A 24,603-nucleotide genomic window follows, 5' to 3' on the forward strand; every position below is an offset into this window, starting at 1 on the left:
TTATTTCTCAAAACCTTAAGTTAGTTTAAAGCCTTCACTTGTCAGAAATGGATTATTTCAATACTTTGGTTAAATATTTTCAGATTAAGAGGGACAAGAATAGATAGCTCCATCTACTGGTTAATTTTTTTTAGTTTCTCTACAAAACACTACATAATAAGGCATATCTTTTCTGTTTCCTCCATCTTGCATTTCCACGCTTCCTTTATAGTAATTTTAATAATAGAAATGATAAACTATCCATGAGAAGTCAGTCAACACATCTGAGAAAGTATTCTCTTTGGGCCACAGGCAACAGAACTAGTCCAAGATACTTTGCCTTTTAATATACTCCACAAACCAAATTTGAATCCTAGGATCCTTTTCTCTCAGCTATATTCATGTACATTTTTCAAACCCTTGAGACAGCAGCAAAATATGCTAACAACATTTGCAGCGCCACAATGGCCAAGTGTAATCTGTCCTGCCCTAACAACAAACCAGTCTGGTCTAGTGTTTAAGGCACCGGACTAGAAACCAGGTGACTGTGAATTTTAATTCCTCCTTAGGCATAAAAGCCAGGACAGGGTTGTTGTTATGTGGAAAATAGGAGAAGGGAGGAATATTGAGTATGTTTGCCACCTTGAAGTATTTACAAAGTGAAGAAGGCAGGACAAAAAAAAAATCTAAAAACTATTTTTTAAAAAAAGTTAACTTACTGCATGACAATTTGTGGGCAGTGCTTATATTCCCATCCCAGCTAATGTCAGCTGGCAGAAAAAAATAACTACACCCTTGTTTCCTTGATATGTGATGGGCAGACTTTTCTTTTTTTTGTCAATCACTTACAAGATACAGGTATAAGAATAAATATAGTTTTGAATACATGAGATACTTATAAGAAAAAACAACAACAATAGGACAGGGACGGTAGGCACGATTGGTGCACTTATGCATGCCCCCTACAGGCCTCTTAGGAAGGGGGTGAGGTCAATAGTAGACAGTCTAAGGTTAAAATTTTGGGGATTTGGGGAAGAAACCACAGAGTCAGGTAGAGTATTCCAAACATTGACCACTCTGTTGCTGAAGTCGTATTTTCTTCAGTCAAGTTTGGTGTGGTTTACCTTGAGTTTGTATCTATTGTGTGCTCTTGTATTGTAATGATTAAAACTGAAGTATTCATTTGCAGGTAGGACATTGCAATGTATGATTTTATATACTATATTTAGATTGGACCAGAGGCGGCATGGTTCTAGATTTTCTAGGTCTAGAGTTTCAAGTCTAGTGGCATAAGGTATTCTGCAATGAGTAGAGGAGTGGAGAACTCTTCTTGTGAAATATTTCTGGACTTTTTTAATTGTGTTAATATGAGATGCATGATATGGGTTCCAGACTGTTGAGCTGTATTCAAGTATAGGTCTAGCAAATGTTTTGTATGCTCTAGTTAGTAGTGTGATATTATCAGAGAAGAAGCTACGTAGGATTAGATTAACTACTCTTAATGCCTTTTTGGCTATGTAGTTACAGTGGGCTCTAGCACTTAGATCATTTGAGATGAGTACTCCAAGGTCCTTGACAAAGTTTGGATCTTCAACAAAGTCTTGACTATTCAGCTTGTATTTTATTTTCTTTTTTCTTTTTTGCCAATATGTAAGACAGAGCATTTATTTGTTGAGATTTGAAGTTGCCATTTGATTGACCATTCTGATACATAGTCAAGGTCTTTTTGGAGGGTAGTAGTATTGTCTGTGGTATTGAATAGCTTTACAACATCAGCGAAGAGAACGCAGTTGTTCTTAATATGATTACAGAGGTCATTTATATAGAGTATGAAGAGAGTTGGTCCTAAAACACTGCCTTGGGGAACAGCACTGTTGACAGGTACAGAATTTGATAGGAGGCTCCCAAGTTTGACCATTTGTTGTCTGTTTAACAGGAATGCTTCTATCCAGTTATTTAGGTGTCCAGAGATACCATAAGATTTTAGTTTTAGTAGTAGTTTGTCGTGTGACACTGAATCAAAGGCTTTTCAGAAGTCTATGTAGATTGCATCTATTACTTTGCCCTGATCGAGTTGTGTAGTCCATATGTTTTTGCAGTGTAAGAGTTGCAGATTACAGAATAGTTTTTTTCTGAAACCAAAATGTTTATTAGAGAGTAGGTTGTTTGTCTCTAAGTGGAGGTTAATGGATTGGTTAATAATTGATTCCATGACTTTACAGGTGACGCAGCATAAGGAGATTGATCTGTAATTTTCAACTAGGCTGGGTTCTCCCTTTTTGAAGATGGGGATGACTGTGGCTTGTGACCATAGTTTGACAAGGAGCTGGTACTAAAAGGTTTTTCAAAGATTATGCTAAGTGGTTCGGCTATGGCAGTAGATAGCTTTTGTAAGAAGTAGGCACATATTCCCTCTGGTCCAATAGATAGGGATGGTTTTAGATTGCGCAGTGCTTTTTCAACAATGTCTACTGTAACATTGATATGTATTAGATCATCGTAGTTTTCTGTGGTTCGACTAGGAAATACTGGGCATGATCCATTGCTGTTTACAAATACTGACCCAAAGAATGTGTTAAAGAGGTTGGCTTTAATAGTGTTGTCATTGCAGTCTTTACCATTTGGTCCTTTCAGGGGTGGGATGGACCTTGAGTCTTTTAGTTCGTTGTTTAAAAAAATACTGACCCAAAGAATGTGTTAAAGAGGTTGGCTTTAATAGTGTTGTCATTGCAGTCTTTACCATTTGGTCCTTTCAGGGGTGGGATGGACCTTGAGTCTTTTAGTTTGTTGTTTAAAAAAATTGTAGAAAGCACAAGTGGAATTTGTGCGTAGAAGGTTTTCCTCTTGTTTAATGTGATAATTAGTGCGTTCAGTTTTTATCTGGTGGCATAGATTTTTGTATCAGCTTTTGAAGTTGGCAACGTGACCAGATTTGGGTTTTTTGCCAAAGTGATCTCTTTTTGGATTGAAGCTTCCTTATTGTTATGGGTAATCTGTTTTTTCCTGTTTTGGAGTTGTTATTGGTACATATAGTTTGATGGCTCTTTTGATTTCTAGTAAGATTATGTTGTAATGGTCCTCAACAGTATTGCATCCAGTGAATAGAAATTGCCAATCAAGGGAAGAGAGATAGTTGATTATAAGATCATAGTTGCCTTTTTTGAAGTTATAATTGGGGATTTTGTCATTCTGATGATTTATGTGTGGATGTATGTTGAGACAAAAGTCAATCATGTTCTGGTCACTGTTGGAAAAGGGTTCTTTAATTTGTATTCTGTAAATTGAATTCAAACTATTGCAGAAGATGAGATCGAGTCAGTTGTTAAGCCTAGTATTGTTGGTTACTAGTTGTTCCAGTCCTAGATTTGTTACAGCTTTGTAGAAGGTTGCATGTATGGGTTCAGTTGTACATTCGTTTAGGGTGCAGTTAATATGAGGTAGATTGAAGTCACCAAGAAAGATAAAAGTGTGTGGGCAGAATGCTGTCCATGTTAGTAGTGTATTTAGCTTGTTTACATGTTCAATGTCATAATCAGGGGCTCTGTAACATAGTAAGAACTGAAATGTGATATTTAAGGTCGATTCACAGATAATGGTCTCAGGAAGAGCGAGCTCTTGGATAACTTGGATGTTTTTTAGATGTATGGGCTTTTTATAGAAGATAGCAATACTACCTCCTCTACGGATTTCACGATTGGATTGGTAAACATGATAGTCTCTTACTGAGGTAATGGAGTCAGGGAAAGATGCACTGAGCCATGTTTCACAGACAAATATGATCTCGAATTTAGCCGTATTTAGTAAAAGGAGAAATTCAGGTATTTTATTTACAAGGCTTCTTGCATTGACTAGCTTGCATTTAAGGCCAGTTGTAGTTTGAATTGAGGTAGTTGGGGGCATGTGTGACTAGTCTTGGGTGATGGTGGATTGGTTGAATAAGGTTTGGATGCTGAGTTATGAGTTGTGTGACTTTCTTTTGATACAGTCTGCATGGTAATCAATGTACAGGTCATTCTCTCCCTTGTCTAGATGATTTTTGAGTTCTGTGCGTAGTATACAAGAGTGGGCACATTGCTGTAAGGTTAGGTCAGGACAAGATTGAAGGTTTTTATGGTTGGGGTTGTTTTTGGCAAGTGAATTTATAGTATAAATGAATTTACATTTGCTTAATTCATTTTTGCAAATGACTCTGCAGAAGCATGGGGTCACAGAGCTGTCTCTGTTTTTGAGCTCTCGGCCAATGCGGGAAATATCAAGTATTTCATCAGGGGAGATGGTTGATGCTTGATAGTCACTGATGATGTTGTGGACAATTGTGATATCATCATTGTTATTGATGTCCTCTAGACCAAATAAGATGGCATTAGGACACTTTCGTTCAGGCTCGACAGCTTCTCTGACGAGGATTGGGATATCATTATTTGTTGGATTTATGATTTTTGTGGATTAGGTTGCAGTTATTGGTTTGTAGCTATTGGATTAGGTTGCAGTTGTTGGTTTGTAGTTATTGAATGTTCAGGTTTTTGTGTTGCGTCTTTTTTTTTTTCAAGGTTAGTTAATCTTTCATTTAAAGTGTCCAGGGATGCTACTAGGGTGCCAAGGGATGATATTCGTGATTCTATAGAGTCAACTCTTTAAAACAGGGCTATATGTTTGTCCAGTTTGGGTTTGCATGGTAGGCAGAAAAATGGAAGTGCATAATTGGATGTTTCTAGGAATTGAGTCATTTGCTTGGGTAATTCCGGGCAGTCATGATGAGTGTATTTTTCACATAGAGAACATTTGATGGAATTTTCATTAACCTTTAGAGTTACAGAGCATATAAAGCATGTGCAGGAGTCTTGTGGTTCATTGGTGGGGATTTTTTTTCTCTTTAGCTTGTGGTTTGGTATTGGATTTTTTTACTGGCATGGTGGGTTTGTTGAGATAGTACGTTGATTAAATTGCTTAATAAAACAATTTTGGGTAATCAATATAGCCAATATCACACCAATTAATCAATTACAATAATCTCTCTAGTCAAGTAATTATGCTAAGCAATAATCAGCCTAATTAATTAATTACACTAATTGTTAAATATTCTGTTCAATTAAATTAACTGAATCACTAATTTTACTAATCAATTAAATTACATTAAGCCTGATTTTTTTATATTGATCAGTAATCACACTGTTTGCATTAAACACTCTAATCACACTGATCAATTAAAACAATAAATCAATTAAACAATTAAACAATTGATAAATTAATTATTTTTAGAAATTGATTATCTAATCATTGATATAGGTCTTGAGGTAGAATTAGAAAATGGTTTCTTTAAATCGCTGGTTGAATGTTGAAAATCTCTCTTTAGGGGAGAAAAAACACAGCCTATTTCTATGGAGATGGCTGATTTAAAGTGTTTGCTGGTTTTGCATTTTGTCATCCAAGAGGGGTGAATCACAGCCTGTTTCTTCCTCTCAAGAAAAGATTAATGACTTTGGAGCTAGCATGCAGATTGTTTCAGTGGAGGCGAAGGAATGCAAGAGATTTTTTTTTTATTGGTTACTTCCTGTTGCTGTTACTATTCTTCTCTCCCTTTTGCAAGCAGACTTTGACTCAGCAGAGACAAACAGAACAATTCACAGGGAGGCAACAGGAAACTTTTTGTTTTTGTTTTCCCTTGATGAATGGGATTTCTGGCCCCCTCCTAGTCAATTTAAATACACTTTCAAAGTTTGTTGCTTTTAAGAGAAAGAGGCATGGAGATAGTCTTGCATTGGCAATTCAAACAGTTTATATTTTTACTATGTAGACCCAGATTTGTAATGAGCATTCCCTCCTGGCTTCAAAATACTTCTGCTTCTATCACAAAATTGCTTCCAATCTACACAGGAGTTTAGTTACTGTCCTTTTAAAGAGGGAGTCTGGATTAGCAATTTGATGAAGAGGGAAGGAGGGTCGGCAGGGGCGGAAGCAGTCTGCTGCAAATGTCTGAAAACCACTCACAGCTCCCGGTGCTCACTGCCCTGCAAGGATGGGATGAATCTCACCATCTCATCACCCTGCAAGGATGATTATAGAGCCCTTGGTACTGACGAGCCCCACCACCTTACCTTCTAGTAAGGATGGGTTGAATTAGGCAAGCGTGGGTAGATGCTGGGATTGGAGGCTTTGGCTACTTGTCAAATGATCACCAAATGCTGGTGACTTGTCACTTCTGAATATGGGTCTACTTCTCTTCAAGAAGACCAATAGACCTCTCTTCCAAAAAAAACCCCAGCTGACTGGTCAGTGGACAGAGGAATAATGCAAGAGGAAACATGAAAAACTCTCAAAGTGCATTGAATGGGCTCCTGCCAGCTTCATCTCAAGCCACCCTTCTATTTTATCCCACCTATCCTGAGATGTTTTTGCAGAGAGATTTACTGGGATTGGTGCCAAAGTTGGGAGTTTTGGTGGCCTTCCTGTCACTTGGGCTAGAAGAGGAGCCTGGGTGAACACTTTTCAGTCTGCTGCTCCCAACTCCCAAATATCCTAAATTAGATAAGTTCTGATAATGTAGTATTTGCAGATAGCAGCATCTACAAGTAATCCATACTGTATGCAAAATTGCAAGAGGGTGGACAAAATGATAGCACTTCCCTCTTAAAGTAATAAAAACAACAGAAAGAGAAGCCACACAAAAACCTTTGTAGCAGAAGCAGCAGAACATATTTAATGCATTCATTTGGGTTTAACAACCAGCAATATAATAGGGTAGAATAACAAAGTTGGAAGGGACCTTGGAGGTCTTCTAGTCCAACCCCCTACTTATGCAGGAAAACCTATAGCATTTCAGACAAATGGTTATCCAATTTCTTCTTAAAAACTTCCAGTGTTGGAGAATTTACAACTTCTGGAGGCAAGTTGTTCCACTGATTAATTGTTCTAACTATCAATATATGAAATACATTTCTTTCCCCCTTTAAGTTGATTGGTTAATGCCCCATCAGCACCATTATCCCCCCCTCCCTTTACACATGGCTTACTTGTCTACTGAACAATATGTTGACTATTAGACCGCATGATCTTGGAGAATACTAGAATACCAGTGTATGTACTGTGTATATCAGAAATCTCAGTATTGCCTGAACGATGCTTTGCAAAGTGCAGTCAAGTGTATATAGGCTGATGCATCCACATGAACAAGGTGTCCAATTTTGCCTTCAGCCCCAGCCAAAAAAGCCATGAAAAGCAGTGATGAGTGACTGGAGTAGAGGGGAGGAAAGTTTCAGTCTGCCAATATAAGTTCAGCAGATGGCAGACTTCAACTTCATTGTCATCGTCAGATTATGCAGGAGATGACATAGATTTTATGCACGCCAACCCTTGTGTCAAGAAAGATGGAAATGTCTAATTTAAAACTGGAACAGCTAAGGGTGCATTAGACTCCCTCTCAGAATGATTCTGCTGGCTGGGAAATAACAAGGGTTTTTTAAAATATATATATATTCCCAATAGAAGAGCCCGTTGGATTGAACTGAACATTATTTTGAATAATGGAATGAGAGATGAGCAAGAAGTGTGTTCAGGTGCAAGAGAGAAATATATCTAAGGCATGGAGGAATGTGTGGTACATGAGATTTTGGACTGAAGAGGTCTCTTTCTGTTGTGTGTAGTGATGCAGTTCCTGAAATTATAAACTGCTCTGGTTTTCATTGCTCCAAATGTTGTTTGTCCTTAATGAAGGGATGTCTCTGATGTGTCCTGAAGACACAGGCTCTGTCTCTACCTTCCTAAACTCAGCTAAGCTGGTTTCAGAAGCATACCTAACCTTTCAAATCAACACTGGAAGGCAAACTAAGAAACTATTCACTTTCTTCCTATCCCCAATCTAGAGGAGACACAACTTCCCTTACTTTTATATGTATTCCACTTTTTCATGGTATTGACCAACCAGCCTATGTTCAAAGTGGCAGATAGACTTCCTTTTCTCCCTTATTCTGTCACAGAAGCAGAAGGTTGGACGTTGCTATTTGGCCAAGTCTACACATTCTCTGGAACCACTGTTAAATGCTTCCAAAAATTGTAGTAGTAGTAATCTGAGATTCATCAGTGAAAATGTTCTAAGCATTTCATAATACTATTTTTCCCCTGAAGACTTATCTCTTTGCTGCTTTCTTGAAAGGTTCAACATAACATTGTGTGTTCTGTTACAAAATAATACAATCACAACTGAATTTGGGGAAAAATAGAACAACACAGAAAACAGCCCAATGACCCTCTAAATTCTGCAGGTACCTGAGTTAACATGATTTTTTTTTCAAAGAAAAGAGAGAAAACAGCCAACTTCAAAACAGAGGTATTCATTATTGTATGTGTACATAAAATCACATACATTATTAAGAGAAACCATGTAGCTTCCTTCATTTTACAGAGTATTTTTTAATGTTTGAAATTTTGATGGACAAATATGGTATCCCAAAACAGGACATATACAAGTCTTCTTAATAGATTCTTTTGCAATGAAATTTTTGTTGTGAATCTGGGGGTGGGTCAGTAAGAGGGAAAAAGCATTTCTAACATTTTATTCAAGTATAGCATTTGGAAACCATCTAAACTCTCCAACAGCAATGTTTCCTTGAAGAAAGCAGAGAAATTGAGTTCCCATATCTGGACTAGACCTGCATTTGATTTCAGCTTTCTATTTTAAATAAAGATCAGTTAACATTCAGTTACCTCTGTCAGTCCTATATAATTTGATATTTTCATATATTATCTGATGATATGAACATTTAAAAATAAATAATATTTTGTGTTTTACTATCCCTAATTTATGGCCACAGTTCTAAAACCTGCCGCACATCACTTCGTTTTCAATTCTGATCTGACTTTTACTAGCTTTTTGTTTTCCATAAAATATTGCACTAACATTTGAAATCTCTGATCCAGCAAGCGTGGATTTTCATACTGAAAGGTGATTTTGTCTTTGAAGAGGACTAAGGAAGAATGCAAGTGTTATGAAAGGTTTGCTTTGCTTTGTTCCACTTGCAAAGAAAATTCTTCTTTATAATCAATAGATGTGGGAGACGGTGTAGGCATGGGAACTGAGATTTCTGCTTTATTTATATTGCAGGAAAGTGAAGTTGTCTCAGTTCGTTGCTTATAATTGACGTCTTTAAACTCTGCTAACAAAGGAGGCTCTTGATGTGTAGCTAGTGGCATTTTACCTTCTTTATGTTTTGTGCTGTCTTCATCAAATGGATTATCCAGATTTTTTTGCAAATTGTGGTCATTATCCATATGCACATTATGGTTCTTTTGAGGATCCACATTTCTATTTAGATATAAGCTTCCATTTTCAGAAGAACTCGGGATGCTGAATGTATTAGAGATAATGGGCACCTTGATAATATTTTTATGCAGTGCATTGGATTTGTTATTGTCCCGTTCATTCCCAGATTGTGCTGCTGCTTCTTTCAGACCTCGTGAGTCCAATGGTATATTTGGAATCAACTCACTGTTGCTTTCTGTTTTAAAATCTGATCTCAGTTGCTGTGTTAAGGTTTCATCTTCCTCTTGGTTGTTAATTTGTAGCTCTTCTTTCAGGGCTTGACAATCAGGCAACGTACTACTCAAGTGAACTGACGGTATGAGTCTATCTGTTTCTATTTTTGAGATAATCTGGTGTGTGTTTGATGGTGGTATTTCCACCACATTTTGAGTCTCCGTACCAGATAGATTTTCTTGCACAGATTCAGATTTGCTAACCTTTTCCTGCGTTTCCAGTTCATCTTTTCTGGTGAAATTTCCATTCTGCCCTTTTAAAGGTTGGTCTCTGAAGTGATCTATGCTCACACTATACATTTTATTTTCCATTATTTGCTGAGAGTGCATATCATCTCCATTGCTGGATTTCTGAAAGTCAAGGCCATCCGCTTGCCTAAAAGGAGCTGAAGAAAGGCAATGGTGTTTTTCCTTTGATGCCTTTTGCGGAGAATTCTGATGAAAGGACAAGACTTCAGCATCTGAAGTGCCCCTCTTAAGCTTTTTAGAACTCAACGATGTAGAAATATTATTTGTTACATTTGGTGCAATAGTTGGTGAGTGGCCAGGTGAAGGGAAGATAATGGGAACAGTCCTTCTTGAAGTTCTATTTACTGAGAATGTAGGTGAAGCAGTTGGAAGTTTTAAATGCTTGGTTGTTGAGGAACCCTGGATAATATTCCAGGCAGTCATATTGTGAAAAGAAGCAGAAGTGGGCATTTCTCCATCCTTGCCATTTTCTTCAGGCACTTCCTCCACCACTGCTTTATTAGAAATGCCATCTTTGCCGTTTTCTGTCCTCTCTTGAGTTGCATGTTCTGAGCACTTTTTTCTTTTCCTCTTCTTCTCTTCCATCTGGGAAGTAGGTAGCAATCTCATGGGTTGAGAGCGTGAGGGTTGCTCTAAGCTTTTTTGATGAAGAAGTTCCTTCGGCTGGATTTTTCCTTTCCTAAAAAGATGTAAATTTAATTGAACAGTCAATGAATTTGGGATTTTTGTGTTTATTTTATGCTTTTGGATTGGTTCATTTTCTTTTACCCTAGGAAGATCCATGAGAGGGGAAGAAGATAGCTGCCTTTCTTTATTTTGGGGTTCTGAATCACCAAGCAATTTTGCCCAAGTAGGAGATTGGTTTCCTTGAATCTGCTCATTCCATTGTTTGTTTTGAGGAAATCTTTTTCCACTTAAACCAGTTGCCACTTCAGGTATGTAAAAACTAACCTGCTTGGGCTTCTTGGTTTTCTTGATTGCTGTTGATAAAGGTATATTTGTAGCATTCAGAGGGCAGCCAGCTGATCTTGTACCCTTATCTTCACTCTGTTCTGCTTCCAATCTTTTGGTTTTGCCATGGTTCCCTTCTGTTACTTTTGGGCAATTTTGATTTTTATCACAGTGTATGTATTTAGAGATAAGGAAGTGGTCTAGCTGTGGAGAAATATTCCTGCTCCTTGCTAAGAATTCACATTGTGATCTATGGTGTTCTAACGCTGCTTGCACACAGTGTTCCTTGGACTCTTCTGTTGTTGATGACAAGGCTGTAATTAGGTGCCTTTGCTTGTGAGGCTTGAAGCAGTCATCACACTCGGTCTGAGAAAGAGACTGATACAACTCATTTGCTAGATGTTCCCCAAGCTTCTCCTGTAGCAAAGCACAGACAGGCCTTGAACGTCCTCCTTGCTTTGTGTCACTTCTGATTCCTGCTAAATAGCAAATGTTGAAACTTAACACATGTAGAGGGAGTTTTTATACACTGATTAAGCAGATGTTTGGAACACCTTCAATAATGTTGCCCGCCCCCACAAAAATATATTCCCTAGAACAACTGGCTCATGTCTCTCTTCCTCTGCAAAATGTAGTCACTTGAAGAAGTGCTGTCTTTAACATTCATTCACGTTTAACATCTGAAGTGAATGCTTGAGATTTTTTTAAAAATGACCTTGACCAGAAGTAATTATCATGCATAGCATGGTTTCCCAACCTCCGGGCCACAGCCCACTATCAGATCTTGAGCATTTTGGAACCGGGCCACAGAAGTGGTGGGCGAACATGTGCATGCACATGCATTCCCACCTGTTCAAGCACACATGCACGTTCCTGCTCACGCAAGCAGCAGGCAAATATAGGTGCATGCGTTCTATTAGCATGAGCAGCGGGTGGAGTGCCCACCTCTTGCACAAATGGAGGTGTGCCCATGTGCGTGCGCTCGCCTGCCACACATGCAGATCCATCTCCTATCCCTCACGCCAGTCCACAAAGCTGAAAAGGGGACCTCTGATGTATAGGCTATGTAAGATAACAATATAGTAATTTCTGGATATAAAAGATATACCCAGTTTGTTGCTATTCATTGAATGTTATGATGGTGAAAGTCAAATAAGTCCCTGAACTCTCCATTCTCCACTCCATTTTCTTTCCCGCAATAAATTTTTCTTCACCTGTATCTCTGAGCCTTTTTCCCTCCCTTCCTTACTTTTTCTTACTTCAATCAACCTTATCCAAATTTTCATTGTTCCCTTTTCATACCAATTTTGCCAATGATTTATTGAGTTTTGTCCTTCCCATTCACTATTTATTTATTTTATATATTAAATTCGTTTACCACTCATCTCACTGCAAAGTGACTCAATTACAAGTAATCACCTCTTCATTGATATGATTGAGAGCTATTACCCCAATTGAATTTGCTTTTCTTTCTTCCTCTGACTTCATCTCAAACTTTCTGTGCCAGTAAGTTGCCCTCTTCATGAAACTACCACTAACTTTGTGGTATTGTTATCAGAGCTCCAAAATCAAAGAAAATTGTTGATTTTGTATATTTTTGTATATATTTCTATTGTATTCCACATTTCTGTGGAAAACTTCATTTTATATCTGTGTAGCTACTAAAAAGGTATTTAATCCCACACATCAAAATCATTGTTCTGTTTCAGGTAGGCTATAGTGGCATGGAATTTAATTATATTTCTGATTACTTTCTCTTGTTCAAATATTCTTGGATACAGGACCCATAGACTCCATTTTCATTTGTATGTTGAAATATGTTATGTCTAGGATATCAACTAGAGCAATATTCAGCAAAGGGATTTTTTTTTAATTTTCTCCTTTTGGAAGATTACTTACCTTGATTGAAAGTTGTATCATCTTTTAATCTTGCATTTAATAGATCTTCCACAAATTGCCCAGAGTTTTCTGAATGTTGAGTTCTTTGACAATGTTTTTGCAGCGGTAACTCTATTTTATAAGGTACTTCTATATTCTGGGAAGCTTCTTGAGGGAAAGACTGAAGCAGTTTACACTTAAAGCATAATAAATGCCTGTTTTTAGTTGGTTCATTCTTACTTTGAATGCTTCCAAATGGGATTTTTGGGCCTGTACACTTACACTCCGGCTTTATTGTTTCTTGATAACTATTTTTCTGTAAATAGGGCATTTCCTCACCAGCACCCAACCTGGACATAATTTTTATTTCATTTTCCCAAGTTAAGTGACAGTTACAGTGTCCTTTAGTGGGATAATTTCTTGTCTCATGATCACATTGAGATCCATCTAGGACTCGGCAACAGCAATTTTCTGATGGGCGTCCATTTGCTTTGCCAAACTGAAGTTTCCCGTTAAAGAAGGCTAAAGCTAGGCAAGTGAGACCAGCCCCTCCTGTAACAAATAGAAAGTTTATCAAGGTTTTATAGTAAGAGAAGTAAAAGTATTCACATTGGACATTGAAATACAGCTGTAATAAAACAACATAACTAATTTGATTATCCTACAGTATGAGATTATTGAATGTAGCAGAAGAGGAGAATTTCATAGGGAACCAATTAAATCCCCTCATATTTTTTACATCTATATATGTTAATGATTTTGCATACAATATTTTTCAAGAATTAAATGAAATCTATAATGCATAAAACTACATGGCAATGGAGCAGACTCCCACCTTGCTCATTTTATACAATTTTTGGAAGCATTCCAATTAATTTGAGCTTATGTATGGGTTCCAATAATGTACAAGTAAGTGTGAAGTAAATAATACAAGCAAAAAGGAGGAAAACCCAGGATGAGTTTAAGTGTCTATGGAATTTCAGCTTTTTTATGTATCTTATAAGACAGTTTGCTATTTCAAATAAAGAGCTGCTAAACTAACAGTTTTATTTGACTCCAGAAGAGAGAAAAATATCATCAATTCTTTCGGCATCCTCATAGCTTTTTTTTATCTTGGCCATCTCTCTTCTACACACGATGTGTGCTTAATATTTCTTAGTTTGTGAAATGAAATAAGATCAGAGCCTAAGATGGTATAGCTTCAGGCAATGATATAGCTTCAGGCAAGCATTTCGATTCCAAAATATAGATATATTTTAGCAGTTTGTTTTAAGGACGGAGATTATTGTATTGTCAGCTGAGCAGTGCTGAGGGCCATATCAAAGAAGCAACTAATCCACCATTCCAAAATAATGAAATGAAATATCCTATACCAGGCGCAGGAGAGGGCACTGCTCAATAAGCATATGAGAGTTGATTCCTGTAGCATGTTGGAAGCCAACAGTTGCAAATATCTTGTTCAGACAAGCAAGCTACAGGAACAACTGTAACACAAACTGCGTAACACCAGATCAGACTCTCCTGCTCAGCTTATGAAATGAGAAATTGTAACTCCAAAGAGCAACAGAACAAATCCACTGTGTTGACTTCACCAAAATAACTTGTTGTGAACACACATATATATTTACTGGGCCCCCAACAACACTTTAACAATAATTAATTTGCATGGAGCTTTTTCAATTGACATTTGGAAATCTCTTAAAATAAACTGCATTAATAGGATATAAATACTCCTTACAATGGGAAAACAGAAATATTGGATGGGAGAGAATCTACAGAGGATAAACCAATGCTAGCTGCAGGCAGCTTGTTGCCTCAGCATCCATGCCTAGGGGGACCAGGGGAGATCTCGGAAAAGTCAAAATGACAACGCTGGCTTTGCTGTCAAAGGCAAAAGCTGACACACTGCAAAATGGTAGACTTCAGAATCATCTCTCTCTCTCCCTCCCTCCCTCCCCCTCTCTCTCTCTCTCTCTTATGCAAAGTCTGTTTTGGCTTTTGGCAGTTGTGTTCACAACAGATCTGGATGAAAATCAGGTTAGGGATGATTGATCTTGATCATTGGTGTCAAACTCGATCGCAACACGTTACATCACATGATGTATCAAGAAGTTTTTTTGCCTTTGCAGAGCTGGGGTGGGCATGGCTTGCATGTGACATATCCGGCCAGTGGGCTGCCAGTTTGACACTCCTGATCTTGATCATTGTTATGTCATACTATAGGACTTAGATTTTATGTCTTGCTCTGTGATATTTTTTTACTTCATAAACAGTGAAGAATGCCAATATAAACATAAAACAAACTAGGGATTGAGCAAGCAACACCTTGTTAACAGAATCATTACCTACAAAGGAGAAGAATGCTACCAATGCAATGTCTCGCCCATATTTCTTTCTCCCTTTTTTTAACATTCTGGATGGTTGCTTCAGTGCAGCCTTACAGTTGATCTTTGTGAGTTGAAGCAAATTTGTTACCAATGGGTTTTCAGAAGCTGTGCAGTTCATGTTTTCAGGATTTCTGAGTATGTTTGATGAATTCACATATTGTCTTAGAAAGGAAGCTAAATCATAAAGTTTGCATGTGCAGTTCCACCAATTCTGGCCCAGGCTAAGAAGTTTTAATTGACCAAGTGGAGAAAATGTGTCAGGGATAAGAGCTAGCCTGTTTCGAGAAAGGTCTATTTCCACCAGTTGAGGCAGGCCATGGAAGGCTCTCTTTTCAATAGAGTTAATGAAATTGTTTGATAGATCCAGGATTCTGAGGTTGTCAAGATTTGCCATCTCAAAACTGTCTGCATTGATGCTGGTAAGCTGATTTCCATTTAAATGGAGTCTAACAAGAGCCTTCGTGTTCTTGAACCAGGTGCCATGAATGGTACTTAAAACATTGTTGCTTAGCACCAGCACCTGAAGCTTCTGGAGTTCATGAAATGTGCTGTATGTGATAGAAAAGCTTGATATTTGGTTCTGGTCCAGCAGTAAAGTCTTCAGTGTTCTAAGTCCAAGGAAGGCATCATCATTAAATGCTTTAATCTCATTAGTACTGAGGCTTAGGAAAGTTGCATTAAGTAGGAAGGAGAGGTTAAATCCTTCTACTGAAGTGATACTTCCATCAGTAATAATCAAAGCTTGGGTAGATACAGGAGCAGCTATGAGAAGAGAAGCATAATTATATTTCCATATGTGTACAAATTTGTAATTCACATCCTCTGCTTTAATACTAGCCATTTCTTGCAGGTTAAAGGAAGATGAGAAAAAGGTAATAGCAAAACTGAGAAGTAAAGAAATACGGAATTTGAGATTTAAGTCAGGTTTTGAATGATTTATGAATAAATAACTACTTCACCATAAACAAATGGGCAGATGGTCAAATAAGTTCTTATCAACATTCAGAATGGTAGTATGCCATAATTATAAAAATGCTGGGTTTTTAAAACATGATATTTCTGGAAATGCAGTATAAACATGTAAAAAAATACCCCAAACTAAAAGATTAGTAGAATCAAGTCCAAAATTTGTATTTGCTATGTAAGCTGCACAGTTTATGGAGGCCAATAAAAACACAGTAAAATAGATCACATAAATGATCAATTTTTCAAATCAAATAACAATTTTATAATCACTTTTCACCTTTTTTTAAAAAGGGGAAATGCAAGGAAATTTATAGTTGCAATCCTCAATTCGTGGGCAGAAAAATTGACACTGAGACAACTATGGGAGCTGTTCAAATGATGAATAAAAGATTGTTTATAATGTACCCAAATCAACAAGAAGTAATAATACATTTCAGCAAACATTTGAAAGGACCTTACTGAAATAAGTGATACTAGTGAAATGACATTATAGAGGAGTTTTGGTCACAAATTAAAACCTTGCCAAATAATAACATTGTATATCCAGTGTGTTTGGAATTGCCATTTGAATTTCAACTATTTGCAGAAAACCAGTATTTTCATCTGTGTTGAGGAGTGTTGGCCTAGAACTAGTTCAAATTAGAATCTATTTTCAGTTTTATAGTCTTATACCAAATGTTTACATCAGAAATGAGAGTTGTGATATGAAGATGTTAGAAAAGTGGATTTCCCCCCATTAATAATTTTTCCACTATCCGGTTACTGAGACAGATGTCTAAAATTGGGGTATTGCACAGGCTTATTTCTTGTTAATGATTTTACTGTGCATCTAACATTACTGACAGAGTATTTGAGAACATATTCTGGATGGATGTCCTTTATGAGATCCCCATTTCCCCTTAAGGTGAGATTATAATTGACCTTACACTATTTCCTAGAAAAGGGTGAGTAATGATTCTTATTCTTTCGTGTATCTTTGGCTTATACGACCTCTTACAAGCAGAAAGGTATTATGGACATGATATCTAGAATGCGTAATAATCTTTCAGTTTGGCCGTGGAACGAATTTGGCTGAGGCCTTTGTTGCCTTCATGAGTTGATTACACAGTTGTAGACTTTCCCAATAAATCAATGGCAGGCCCAAAAAGTTCATTGCTATCAAAGTCTTCTGGGATTATATCGCCTTCATGCAGGCAGATATATTTCCATACCAATTGGAAAATCTTGTAATAAAATATCCCACAACGTTACCATAATATAACCAAGGCAGACAAATATGATGGCTAGAGTAGACCAATTGCTTAATCAGTGAGGCCTACTCTGCTATGCCAATGGCAACTCATCATTTGACCTCTCTCCACTGAATAACATGATCAATCAATCGTTCCTTTCAGTCCTTTTTCAGATTCCTAGTTGTTCAGACCCTGCCTTAAATTCATCAAAGCCTTCATGCAACATTCATTCTTTACCCATGAATTTATAATTTCTTTCACTATGTTCTGACATGACCTATTTGTTCAGAAAACAGAAAACCATCTGTTCCACCAGGCATCACAAGTCAATGCATTGCTTATTACAATCATTTGGCAGAAAGGGTGACGGACTGTAATATTTTAAAAAGCCCCCCTTTTCTTGTGGATGTAAGAAACCACCAGTGCTTTCATTCAAGCATAGGACAAGCAGGCACCATACAAGCTTCAATGACCCCACCTCGATCCTAACCTGAAACTCTCAGGCATTCCCAGAAAGGTACCTCTCCTGTGTAGCAATGGCATTTGAGCTCCCCCACCAATTTACTGCTGGTAATGTTTATCTGTGCTGGGAGGTCATGTGCTGTTTCCCCTTTACAATATGGATTTTATTTGTCTCAGGTAAAAAGTAATAAACTTGACGGAGGACGAGGCATGCTGTTCGCTTATTGATGCCTTGAAGGATTTCCCCTGGGTTTCTCATTAATGCATTAGAGAATGGTTCCCTGCTGGGATGTGTATTGCTTTCAATCATGTCCTCTGGAGGATAGATTAGCTGAGTTTTAGCCTGCGTATCACACAAGCGCAAGCATGATAGATGGACAACTAGAGTGCTACTGCTGAATGAGTAACAATTTTAGCAAGCCAAACAGTGGTTTTTACCGTGAGTTAACAGCACTGTTTTTTGTGATGTCCCTTTATCATATAACCAAGTTTGGACTCTGAAATCTACAGGAGCATGAAGGAAGCTTGGAGTAAAACTAAACCTCCCTTACATCTGTCAATTGTTTCTTAGAACAGATAAGGTGATCCTCTTTTTCACAATCCAAGTATTACAGGCTTTAAAGAAACAGAATTCTTTAATGCTATAGAAGTATTAACAGAACACATGGCCCACTGAAAATGAAAATAATTTGACTGATTGCTGATGCAAGACCTTGAATTCCAGCATGTTGGTGAATTAGGCTGCAAGACTGGGTTACACTATTTGCTAGATGAATAGTGTTACCTAATATAATACACAGTCCAATCACAAAACTTAAAGCAAAGCCTTTATACAAAGACTAATTAAATAACAGCTATTAGACAGACAGACAGACAGACAGACAGACAGACAGACAGACAGACAGAATTCTTTATTGGCCAACTGTGATTGGACACACAAGGTGCAAATGCTTTCAGTGTATATAAAAGAAGAGATACATCAAGAGTCAAGAGTCATAAGGTACAACACTTAATAATAGTCATAGGATACAATAAGCAATCAAATCATACCAGGAAACAGTCAATAACAGCTATTTGTTACCCTGTTTCTCCAACAATACGGCCTCCCCCAATAGGAAATCCCAGCATGTTTTATAGGCATGAAATGAAATTAAGCCCCTCCCCCCAAATTAAGGCCTATATTAAAATATGTGAAATGGGGGGGAATGGTGGGGGGGCTTGCCATTAGGAAGTACTTTTGTTGCACACCCAGATATGGTGCTGCCTGCATTGACCCCGATACGAAGTACCCCACCAACGCCAAGGTCAACATCCAAGCCGTCGCCACCCACCCACCCAAAGATGCAGGGGGGGGGGGATTAAGTCACCCCCAAAAACACAGCCTAGCCATTTTTTTAGGGCTCAAAAAAAAAAAAAATAAGATCCAGCCTTATTATATGAGAAACACGGTATTACTAATTTATTATTATTTGTGACAAAAACATTGTATAAGCAATCAAACTATAAGAGAAACCAATACAGCTGGTTGTTCATTTAAACAAGCCCTCCAAAATCATCCACAAATGTGACTAATACTGTCTCAGTACTATAGTCCAGCCTGAATCCTCATTAAAAAATGGTCCAGATAATCCATTTCATCCCAGGCCCTCTATAGTTCACCACCTTCTTGATCTAGTAGTTATCTGAATTCTTTTTGTAGGCAAGTATGATACACCTACCCATCCAACTACTTGTAGAATAGAATATGGAAGTAGTAAAAGGACACACAGGAGCAAACTTTAACAGGCTGGCCTCCAAGGAGACTGCATGGTGATGAGATGAACAATTTTAGCAAGAAGCCAAAAGTCCTGTGTTAAAGATGGGATATTAAAGTCCTGTATTAAAGATGCGATATTATTTTGTGTGTTTTTGTGTGTTGTGTGTGTATTATTAAAGATGGAATTAAGAAAACATAAGCTGGCAGGGGTGGGGGAGTCTATTTATATTTTGTGAGTATACTCCTATTTGTTATAGTAGTTTTTAAGTGGAATAAATCACTCCTTTTGCAGTATATTCCTCTTTCTTTTGTCACGTCTTCCTTTCTTATATTATTTGGTGTGTCTGTTTCATATTTTATTGTATCTTGTCTATTTATCATGTCACCTTCCATTCTGACCTAGCCTTGCTCTATGATCTGAATAGCGTTCTCCATCTTGCAATTATTCTTAATCTTGAACCATATTTTTATGTCTAGAATTTGGTTCAGCACAGTTCTACATGATGCTGTTCACTTTTTGCAGACATACACATGTTCTGTTGTGAAAGATGTGCACAATTGTTGGGTGGATGTGACAATTCATGTTATGTTGACTCCAGTAATACCCTAGATATGTTCCTTATAGTTTTCTTGAATGGTTTGCCATTGCCTGCTTCTTAGGGATGACAGAGAGTGACTGACCCAAGGTCACTCAGGTGGTTTGTGTGCCTTTGGTAGGACTAGAATTCATAGTCTTCCAGTTTCTAACCAGGTGACTTAACCATTAGACTGGCTGTACTATCAAATTGGCTGTACTATTTAGCTATCAAGTGTAGTCTAGAAGTTATTCCTATTCACACTCAGAAAGTTTTCTAGCAATCTCCGATTTTATGAAGCAATCCTGGAGGAAAAAAGCAATAACAATTTTGCATGCTTCTTGGCATGACCAATCAAGATGATATAGAATACTTTCAACATTACTCTGAATTGCCTTTAAAACACAATCTTGAATGGGAAATCACAAATGTTAAGAGTAGGTAAAGAATTTTTTTTAACATTATTCCCTGGAAACCAGTGACTTTCACACAGCTTTCAATTACAGTGTGGTTTAATTAAATTGCTATCAATTCTTCCACATACAACTTTCACAGTCAGGGAATTCATCTTAGGAAGTGCAAGTTTAATTTGTATTGATTTTGATTAGCGCTTAAAATCACTGGGTCCTTCCATCTTCACGGCCAAATTAACTTTTCATTAAGACTAAAGCAAGCACAATGGTGGCCATGGGTAAGGCCTTGTCTCATATAAATGTTCCTTGAACACTCAACATGCTTAAAGGAGATTTGTTTCTATTTCAAGAAATTAACATGCCAATGGCCTCTTAGGCCATTGATTACTGGCATGCTAATTCTACAAATGTATAGAATGACTTAAGTAGAAAATGTGATCTTATATAGCAGGTAAATCTTTATCTATCTATCTCTGCCTCTTAGTGGTCCTAATATTAGAGATTTGTCACAATATGTTAGATATAAAACAAAGTTGTATAAGAGACATTTAATAAAAGGGGCTTTGTGTTCAAGACCTGTTATTCTGATCAATTCATAGACTGGCTTGGAAACCTGCATTTTTTTTAGTGCTTTTCTAGTGAAATCATCCTTTTTAATGGATTCCATCTTAAAGGACATGTATTGAATATATTTTGTACAAATTGTAACACCTATGCGCTTTGCTTTAGCACCTAAAGAAGAATGTAAATTATATCTGACCAGCAATGTTGCCTTGACTTTTTGAATCATTTATAAGGATTGTTCATCTGTGCCCATTAACCCAGAATGTTTTTATAACCAATACGTCTGGTTCCTTCAGGTTTCTGACTCTCCGACGTCAAAATGACCTGAATGGCATATATACCTTGACTTAATTATCTAAGTCTAACAGACAACTTACATTTCTTCCTGGACAACTTTTGATTCTGATAGATCCTATATATAAAAATTTCAAAGATGCCCAGTATTTGTCTACATCAATTCCCTTTCTACAATGAATGCAGTTTTGCCATTGGAGGTTTGTCACAACATCGTCATCATTCCAATCTAAAGAATGACAACAGCACTTCTCTGGTCCCCAGTTATGATCTTATTTTGATGTTTCTTTTGTCCCTATTTCTCCTAAAAGCTTTGCCATTTCATTTCCATTTAAAAAGAGGACGTTTTCCCCAAAGGCTAGTCTTTGCATGGCCAATGATAAATTCTCCTCTTCTTAGGAGCGGGCCTAATCTCAAAGACGACGAGGAGGAGGAGGTGGTAATGATATATGGATCCTACCATTGCCATGTCCAGGATCTTGCTTATATTTTCTATGGCATATTTGATGAGGTGGTTGTTAAATTGTTAGTAGCATAACAAATAATTAACATTCTGTATCTGCTTGTTGCAATCTACTGGTCATCCAGGTTTTTTTTGCAGCCCACATCTGACATGCTTATTTATAATCTATCTTTTTTTTTCTTGCATACAAATTTACTGAGAAGCACTTTTGCATACAAAGATGCAGTGCTATCTTTTTTTATGTTTTTCTTTAAGATCACTTTGCAGTGCTATTTTAATACTTGGATCTTGGGTCAAGCGCCTGATCATTCTGGATGAAGTGGGCGCTCCAAAACACACATCTACAATAGACCTGCGTATAAGAAAATTAAGACAATACGGACCAGCAAATATCGTGATAGCAAACCCTGAGGAAAATAGCTGATCAAAATAAAAGCAAAACTCAGGATGCTCAGGAGCAAATCTAATGGAATGTTTCTGTTTTGTCCCTTTGCCATGAATAGCTTGTTGGGAAGATCAATGTTTTATGGTGAAAAGGCACTTTCATTGGTAACTTTATAATGAAAAGAAGGGACCAAATAGAGAATTTCAGCAATGCAGAATTCTGGATATTACTAAGTTTATATTTAACTTCATTAGAGGCAAAAAGACCTATGACCTTCTTGAGTGCTCTGTGGACAGAGAGGGGAAAATCTAAACTGTAAAAAGAAATACATAATTATAAGCAATAAGAGGCAGGTATTATTAATTAACTACTGCTTTAATCACTATTATGCTACTTTTTTTCCTGCTAATCCCCCCGCCCCCCGCTGCAAGAATCGGTATACAAACCAAATCCTACTTTAAATTTGTTAATCAGGTGTCTGATTAAATTGTTGACTTAGGCAAGCAATAGTAATGAACACAGCCACTGTATCTTGTTAGCATTTCTACAGATCATTTAGCATCAAGAGGTGGGAGGAGAGGAGAAAGACATTCTTTCAGAATTATAATGCATTTTATGATGCTAATCTGTATCAGTGCTACATCACTTAATCTTGCTAATGCTGAAAGATTCCTTGGCGGGGTTATAAGGCAATTGATAGCTCATTCAGCCAGCGGACAGCTTGAACTTTGCACAAAATGTGGACAAAACTTATTAAAATGATCTATTTTGTTTTTCTTAAAGCATTTGGCTGAGTGAAATGACTGTTCTCGGTAACAAAGGTTTTCAATTACCTCTGAAGGGCTTGGAATAGTTTGGATAAGGCCCCAAGGCAAAAAGAAATGAAACAATGCTATCACTCTTCAGTCAAAATGTTGAAAGGCTAGCTCTCTGAAAATTTACCTCTCAGCAGCAGGCACAAGAAGCAGTCAATACAATTACAGCTGGGCTGGGTGAACTTACAGTACAGAATAAATATGAGTTCTCTTTAAAGTGTCTGACTTGGTTACCTAGTATATATGTTAACCCTTGGCACAGAGTAACTTCTTCAGAGCATACTATGCATGAAGACGGGCATGGTGCTATTAAGTGAATCGGCATAGCAAGTAGAATGAGCAGGGCACCTAGAAGGGAAACAGAAAGAACAAATAAATATATTGTGGGGCTGACATTTTTATTATTCTGATCATTATATCCCTGCAGCTCTACAATGAAAATTAATCACATTTTTCAAAAGGTTCCCTTTAAAAAAGGTAGATGTTAGTCAGTTCAGCAGGGTAAACATGACTATATGTTTCCATTTAGAATATCTTAAATGACAACCAGACTAGACAATAGAAAACTGAGTCAAATTCTAGACATGAACCGATCAGATTTCCATGTATGTGACCTTTGAACTATGAACATTCTTTCACTTGCGGTTGGATATCCACCTATTTTGCATTAAGAGAAGCATATATGATAGTTAAAGTATGCTATTCTTTTTTTTTTTTTCCTTCACTGAAAGAAAGCTTCAGGAGCTGAAAAAAGCATTTAATAAAGCATATTTTATTTATTTTACATTATTTTTTAAAAAAATTATGTGCCGCTTATCTCATGTCTAAGTGACTCTAGGTGGTTTTAACATTCATTAAAGTGCTATCAAATTCTAGACAGAAAAATAATTTAAACAATGAAAAATATGTTTGTTCATAAAGGAGTAATAATATTATGCACAGATTCAACCAGACCATTGAAACTGAGCAAATAGTTAAGAACATAAGGGGAAAAACCCTGTTTGATAAGCACATGAGTTTATTTACTCCAAATTCTTTTCCTTAATATAGCTGCTTCTCAAAAATTGAGACTACAGTTTAGGGTGAAGGCAAAACCCTACTGAAGAATCTTTTGCAATGTCACATATTAAAAGGTTCCTCTGCTTATCTATTTTGCTAAATGATATTTATCTATTATGTTTTAAAATCAAGTCTTAAAATCAAGTCTTAAAGTTGTCAAGCTTGAAGACCCCTGAATTAAGCCAACAGTCATCATCATATGTTGTGTCTATGAAATCCATGTGCTAAAATATATAGAATTGTTTTATTTTGTCTTCCCTGAATCTGCTACCAATCCATTTTATTAGATGATGTCCAATGTTAGTATTATAAGAACAAGACCACAACTTCTCTGTGCTTTTTTATACAATGCATAATTTTTAACCCCTTTTTCTATCTCTACCTCAAACATAATTGTTGGATCTTCAAACACACTTCAATCTTTCTTTATAGATGTTCCAATTTCTGATTGCTGCTTTCTTCACTTTTTTCAAGTCCTTCATATTCTTTTTGAAATGAAGGAACAAGAATGGTACACTACAATGCCATACCATAAATTATATCTGTTCCTATCCATTCATTTTCCTTCAATTTTCTAATAATCACCAGTACATAGAATTTCCTCTTTCTGGCCACTTCTGTAAAGTAAATTGATATTTTCAAGGGCC

At 37.0% G+C, this 24,603-nt stretch overlaps 2 protein-coding genes across 3 annotated transcripts in view; one reads left to right on the plus strand and one right to left on the minus strand.

Annotated features, from left to right (window-relative positions):
• The window catches only part of LOC113436045 (serine/threonine-protein kinase TNNI3K), a 256,652-nt gene that overhangs the window by 198,624 nt on the left and 33,425 nt on the right, over positions 1-24,603 (plus strand). The gene's annotated exons all lie outside the window — the stretch shown is intronic.
• LRRC53 (leucine rich repeat containing 53) lies at positions 8,806-23,222 on the minus strand. The gene is given in 5 exon segments (XM_087928700.1): positions 8,806-11,183; positions 12,607-12,750; positions 12,868-13,137; positions 14,931-15,734; positions 23,132-23,222. Coding segments are annotated over 5 exon segments (3,687 nt in total).

The sequence above is a fragment of the Pseudonaja textilis genome, chromosome 3 (genome assembly GCF_049901715.1).
Source record: "Pseudonaja textilis isolate UNSWEBS1 chromosome 3, rPseTex1.2, whole genome shotgun sequence".
Lineage (NCBI taxonomy): Eukaryota > Metazoa > Chordata > Lepidosauria > Squamata > Elapidae > Pseudonaja > Pseudonaja textilis.